This window comes from Ipomoea triloba, chromosome 5 (assembly GCF_003576645.1).
Source record: "Ipomoea triloba cultivar NCNSP0323 chromosome 5, ASM357664v1".
Lineage (NCBI taxonomy): Eukaryota > Viridiplantae > Streptophyta > Magnoliopsida > Solanales > Convolvulaceae > Ipomoea > Ipomoea triloba.
Window position 1 is genome coordinate 14,219,599 of NC_044920.1, and position 6,802 is coordinate 14,226,400.

Consider the following 6,802-nt stretch of genomic DNA (forward strand, 5'->3'; position numbering starts at 1 on the left):
AAAAAAAAAAAAAAAAAAAAAAAAAAAAAAAAAAAAAAAAAAACTAAATTTAGTCTGACCGATGCTTTAGTACAATCTAATCCCCTTGAATTACACACATTGCCCAGATATATTGCGGATGTTTTCCCCTCTCATCATTATTCATTACAGTACCACTACCTGCTCATTCCCTGTCTCCTTCAACTCAACTTAAGGGGCCTCACGCTCTATGTCCTCAAGGATAAGTAAATTGCCAGATGTATCTCAATGCAGTGATCTGAGTGCTGAGTTTTTTTTTTCCAGAGCCCATAGCAGTTGCAACACCATCATCGATCAAATCGTCAATGGTATCTATCTCCCTATGACAGGGAGCAAAGTAATTGGAATGATGAAATCTGAAAACCTCAAGAACCAAGAAATGATCCCGCTAATAGTTTTCAAGGAAGTACTAAGGCAGAAGGAAAGCTCTAATGAGGTGTTAAAGCACAAAAAGGCATATTAAAGCACAAAAACGTTACGAAACAGTAAACAATATATTAACTGTGATCAAACAAATGTGAAGTCATAACGACAACCACTAATTAAGTATAAGATCATAATAGTCCGTAGGGACTTAACTTCACTAGTTCAGTAGACAGTATTTGAGAGAAAGAGACCAAGGGGTTCGAAACTCAGCAGCGACAATGTGGGGATTATGCCAAATGTGGGCAGATCCCTTGTGCGCACTGACATTTGGCCCTATCTGCTGAGACATTTAATTATCTTATCATGATTTACATCCTCTCACATGCTCTGTTAGAGCGGGGCGTGGGAAGCCCTTGAGGTTGGGGATTCAACCTTTTAAGAGAAGTATAAGATCATAATAACTGGAAGAATGAAACTGTATCAACTATAAATTCAATACAAGTACTAGATTAATGGTTGTACTAGTGAAGAAAACCTCTTCCATTTGACATAAATATAGCTAGTCTTTCCATTTCACCAATCAATTTGGCTAAACTTAATATGGATTAGTTGTTGAAACACTAGTATTTCACAATTACTATGTCTCTATAATCTATATCTCCAGTAATACGGAAATATATTTTCAGCTTTATTTTTCTCCAATCTCATTTTACTGTGATTAATGCACAAAAGAGATTTCCAAGCTACAGGACAAAGAAATTGCAATGAAAAAGGCAGCTGCAAAAGATAGCACGGTAGAGCAGAAAGCTAAAGAAGAAACAAGTAGATGAAGAGATGAACTTACCGAGGGTTTGCTTAGGAGCAGAAAGCTAAAGAAGAAACAAGTAGATGAAGAGATGAACTTACCGAGGGTTTGCTTAGGAGCCGTGACTTGTACTGCCATTTTTGCCAATGCCTGCAGCAGAGTTGGCCGATCTTCACGCTCATTTGCAACACCCTCATAGATTTGCTCATTGAGCAAAGTGATTGGAGTGACGAAATCTGAAAACTTCAAGAGAACCAATAGAAGATACCGCTAATAGTAGGACAATTGCATCACACTGTATGCTGGTGTAAAATTTTCTTACGATAGAAATAGAAGCTTAAAGTACTAAACAAATCCAGGTTGTAAATACTACAGCAAATAGTTTTCAATGAAGTATTAAGGCAAAAGGTAGTTCAAATGAGGTGTTGGTTTCTCTTTGCATTCAAAAAGGCACGCCAAAGCACAAAAACATTATGAAACAGTCAACAATATGTATTAATTGTCATCAAACAAATCTAAAGTCAGAAAGTAGAACACCAACATCGAAATTGCATCAACTATAAATTAAATATTTTGTGAAAATACAAGTACTAGGTCAATGGTATACTAGTGAAGGAAACCTCGATCATCTGACATATGCATAGCTATCAAGCTGAGTTGGGGATGACCGAGTTATAATGCTCGCCAAGTCCGTATGCATGCCTGTGGTATGATAGCATGATACTTGGCTCAAATGAGGCAGCTACACTGGTGGGTTTGTATTCCTTTCCCATCTCCACATCAGGGAAAGATCCTGAATATATCAGGATATGTTTCTTTAAGATATGAGTGAGGGCACCGAGCTCAAGTTGTCCTCCCCATGCTGCAGTTGACTCCACTTCTCTACAATAGTTATCAAACCTCTGCATAAGAGAATCATCTGATTCGCCTTCAATAATATTCTCAGAGAGGAAAAAAGGAAGGAAATCAGATGCATGCTTCCTCATGTAAGCAGCCACCATCTGTCGTAGTTCTTGGTAAGTATAAGGAGATGAGCCTCCAGAATGTAGAGCTAGCTGATTCTCAACAGCTCTATAGAGACAGTGTCCATCAGGCTTTATTTCATTAATGGTCAATCCAAGGGGTTCAAGCTTCTTTTCCAGCTTCTCATTCTCAATGACCCGATCACTTGTAATATTACTCTGCTCTTCTTGTATTCTTTGCTCTCTGGCTGCTTCTTGTTGAGCTCTTTTTTCACGCCTCTTGACACTCTTACTAGGCTTTGAATGTTCAGCTTGATTGCTGACAGATACCCCAGCAATGGCATTCACCAAATTTTCAAGAGTTCCTTTATCTTTCCCATTGATATTACCACTATAGCCCAGAGAAGCAAGTTCTGCAGAATGTTGTTCTTTGAGCTCTGTCAAAAGTTTAGACATCTCTTCATCTACTTGTTTCTTCTTAGCTTTCTGCTCCGCCTTGCTACCTTTTGCAGCTGCCTTTTTCATTGCAGTTTCTTTGTCCTGTAGCTTGGAAATCTCTTTTCTGCATACATCAAAGTAAAATGACATTGAAGAAAAACAAAGCTGAAAATCTATTCCCCCATTACTAGATACAGAGAAAAAGTAATTGTGAAATATCAGTGCCACAAAAACTCCTAATTAAGTTTAGGCAAATTGATTGATGCTTTAGTTACAACTGCAAATCGAAAGACTAGCAAAATTGTCTAAAAGCAACCATGTACTTTCAAAGTTAAGTGACTAGTCCCATACTCCCATGCAATGAATTTCAAAGAATAATATATACCCCAGCTGAATCGTATAATAAAGAAACATGGATATTTGATAAAAGGCAAAAGTAAAACAAATTTGCCTTCTCACCTGTGCCTAGAAAGCATCTCTTCCCTGGTTTCTTGCATCTTCTGAGGTGCATTTTCAGAGGCCAACTCAGACAATTCCTCCTCTACTTTAGGTGTGTCCTCCATTCCAAACTTTGAATCTAAAACCAAAGCAAGCATCTCAATATGGCTAGAGATTAGAAGAATTGAGCCTAACATAGTGTGATAATAAGAATTGTACACAGAAAAAGGTTGAGCTGAGAGTAAACTGTCATTAATTTTTTTTTTCTTTTGATATGTAAATTATCATGCAATATTTCTGTGTGCTAAATTCATTAGCTCCAATTACATTAAAATCCTAACTACTTTTGGCAACTAAAAATTCAAATCTTAACGATCTGTAGCATAATCATGTGATACCTCACTATCACCAACAGTGAGTTCTCCGTTAATGCCTGCACATCTTTAATCTTTAAAAATACTTTTAGGATGTAAAGTGGAATGGTATTAGTTACTTCACAAAAATTTATTCAATGTTATGAATAGATTTTTTATTTTCCAACTCGAGTTCAGCCAAACCCTAAATGAGAAACTCTCTCAACAATCTCATTTATCATTTATGAACAAGTACTGAAGTAAGCATAAGTTAAATGAACCGAAAGCAAACAAACACAGAAAGAAAAGCATAATTTTACTAGTTCAGATCTTCAGTCCAACATGTATACTAGGTTTTCCTGTGCTTGAAAACGATGGAAGTACAAGTATGATAACCAAAGAAGTATGCAGAGAGAAAATTAATAAATAAATATTCCAATTTATATTCTTTAGCATTGGATGACACATTAGGACATCCAATTAAAGGAAAAGGGTATTTTAATGTTGCAACTTTCAAGCCAAAACAATTGACCTAAAACACCAAGACTGGAAGAATGTTAAGAATGACAACAGGTTAGGCACACATAGAAGAGTTATATACAATTCACTAATCCAAAAATGGCAAAAAAGTTTGAGCTACATAAAAAATATAGGAAGAGCTTAATAGATTATCTTTGATTATTAGGCTACAGACAATGTCCCAAAAGATAGGTTTCACCCATCAACCTTTTGTCCTTTCCCAAGTATGGCTGATGTTGAGCGTTACTGTCTATGGCGCAAAATTAAAATTGAAGTCGCAATTGCATTGTGTCCTTATTTGACGGTGGATTTTACATGGGTCGGGATAATACACCTTTCTAATGTATCAAAACACAACGGACGTTTTAGTTTCTAAAGTTAATTTATATTTCCTACACATACTTACCTCTTGTCAAGTACTTCTATAAATGGTATACTTGAAGTGCAGAATCTGAAATTATAGTAACACAACTACACTTTTTAGATTTTCTATATAATTCTGAACTCAATACCTGGTTATTTATCAAGCATTTTCTATGGATGATTACATCTGTTCAATGGTTAAATGTGTCAAGTATTGTATAGCTACGCCTAGTTACCTTAGTATTTTCATCTTATCAATAAATTTAACAAACATATCAAAGTTGAGTACATATAGTGGTGGATATAGAGAATTGTGCTTAATCTTTATAAGCTGGTAAAAGAACTGAAATGGAATAGGAAGGATTGCCAACTTAGCATATGTAAAAAGCAGTTCTAGTAGAATTAATTATACAAACAACTAGAACTAACATCACCAAATCTTCCTCCAACAAATTAGAACATAAACTGTATATATCTTCATCTCAAGATAATTCTTTTTCATTCATCAAGTATATCTAGCAAACACTTAAACATGTTATGTGTCTTTCCTGCTTTTTAGGATATGCTATATACTATCTCCAAAGGCCATTTACTTAGACTTCTCAAAACCTAGTTAATAATGATCAAACTTTTTAAAGTGAAAAAGTGTAGCAACACGATAAGGCTGGGTTTTGCTTTAAAGCAAATGCACAAAGCAACGATTTTCTAAAAAAAAAAAACACAATTACTAAACTAGCGATGCAAAAAGATTAAAAATAAAAAATTACCACTTTATAAAAGTTTTAAAAATTTACAAATTTATATAACAAAGTTTACAGCTTTATAAAAAGTTTTAAGAAAATTAAAGATTTATATTCAAAGTTCACACTGGCAGAATTTTATTTTAATCAGAAATTAAGAATATCATAAAAAACAAAATCCCAGACTAGTTGCCTACCTCACTGGCTGAAACAGAGGAGCCCAGACTACTCTGGAATCTGGAGTCTGGTCAAAATTAAGAAAAATAAATTAATTTCAACTTGCTAGATTGCAAGGGGTGAGCAAACGGTGTACATAACCGACCGAAAAACCGATTAATATTTACCAAATAAATGTTATAACCTACCGAAAAACTGACCGTCTGTTTCAATAGGTTATATCCGTTACCTAAACGGACAAACTAACACAAACTTGACAAACTAATACAAACAGTAACTTTAGCTTGAATATGCTATTACAGTATTACAAACTAAAATATATAAATGGTTAATTTAATGCAAACTAAAAAAACCTACTGCCTGTTCTCAAAAAAAAAAAAAAAAAAAAAAAAAAAAAAAAAAAACTACTGCCAAATTTACATTCACTTTACACTTAAAACTTATTCATCACCAGGCATTTACACTTAAAACTTATTCATCACCAGGCATTAGGAGGAGAATTATTAGTTATTACAATGAAATACATTGAAAGCATTCAATAGTAGTACATAGTATCAAAATTCAACAGTATTACACTGGATTTTAAGAATAACCAGGAATGCTGCAACCAAAACAAAGATTTTATCAAGAAATAAAAATTTACCTTAATGACTCGGCGTCGTGAGGTAGAGGAGCAGAGCCGTAGAGGGCTTACTAAAGTGGCTGAGGGGCGACCAGGCGAGGCTGAGTTGAGGTCAGTTCTTGAGTCACGTACGATCGTCGCTGAGGATTTGAAGACTGAGGAGCAAGGGCGTGAGGGAGACAAGGAGTGGGCGGCTCTCCGTCTGAAGAATCCCTGGGCGGCTCTATCTCTTGGGGCGTTGCGTATTTGGGTGGTTGCAGGCTGCGCTACTCTCTTCTCTCTCTCTCTGCGCGCTATTTCTCCTGGGCAATTCACGATGGGAAGGGAAGGGAATAAAAAAGATGCTAGGGTTTTAATGCATATTTAGGAAGTTTTAAGTTACCCTGCTAGTGTTTTGGGCGTGCGAAGCACAAAAATTTTTGTTATTATAAATTGGGAAAAGGATCAAATACACCCTCGAACTTTTACTAAAAAGTCAATTAAACTCTTAAACTTTTGAAAGTTACAATTAAATTCACAAATTTGTTATTTTGAAGCAATTAAACTCACTGACCTGATAGTGACTTTTAATTGCAAGTTAATTAAGTTTCCAGCAACACTCCGGCCAAAATCAGCCACCGACGACCGTACGGCCACCGCCGACGCGTTCTGCCAGGGAAGAAGACCTTCGATCAATAGAGAAGCCATCTCCGTCAACTGGAAATGGCAACCAGTTGGTCGCTATCTCTAGTCGACGGAACTGGAGGTGGCGACCAACTGGTCGCCATCTCCATCGACTGGAGATGGCGAGCAGTTGGTCGCCACCTCCAGTCGACGACTGGAAATGGCTACCAATTCAACGGAACTGGAGATGGCTTCTCGGTCGCCCAGAGGTCTTCTTCCCTGGCAGAATGCGTTAGCGGCGACCATACGGTCACCGTGGCTGATTTTGGCCGAAGGTTCGCCGTAAGGTGGCCGGAAATCTAATTGACCTGCAATTAAAGGTCACCAACAGGTCAGTA

General features: G+C 36.5%; 1 protein-coding gene across 2 annotated transcripts; it reads right to left on the reverse strand.

Annotated features, from left to right (window-relative positions):
• Positions 1-1,598: 1,598 nt before the first annotated feature.
• On the reverse strand, positions 1,599-6,144 carry LOC116020857 (OVARIAN TUMOR DOMAIN-containing deubiquitinating enzyme 5). Of its 2 annotated transcripts, XM_031261411.1 has the most exons (4): positions 5,823-6,144; positions 5,200-5,246; positions 3,049-3,166; positions 1,599-2,713 (listed from the first exon to the last, which is right to left on the reverse strand). In XM_031261411.1, the coding sequence occupies exons 3-4, from the start codon at positions 3,150-3,152 to the stop codon at positions 1,837-1,839; spliced, it is 981 nt and encodes a 326-aa protein (XP_031117271.1). In that variant the 5' UTR covers positions 3,153-3,166; positions 5,200-5,246; positions 5,823-6,144; the 3' UTR covers positions 1,599-1,836. The 2 variants fall into 2 exon arrangements, with proteins under 2 accessions (XP_031117271.1, XP_031117272.1); XM_031261412.1 differs by lacking the exon at positions 5,200-5,246 and having other exon boundaries at positions 5,823-6,143.
• Positions 6,145-6,802: the final 658 nt, after the last annotated feature.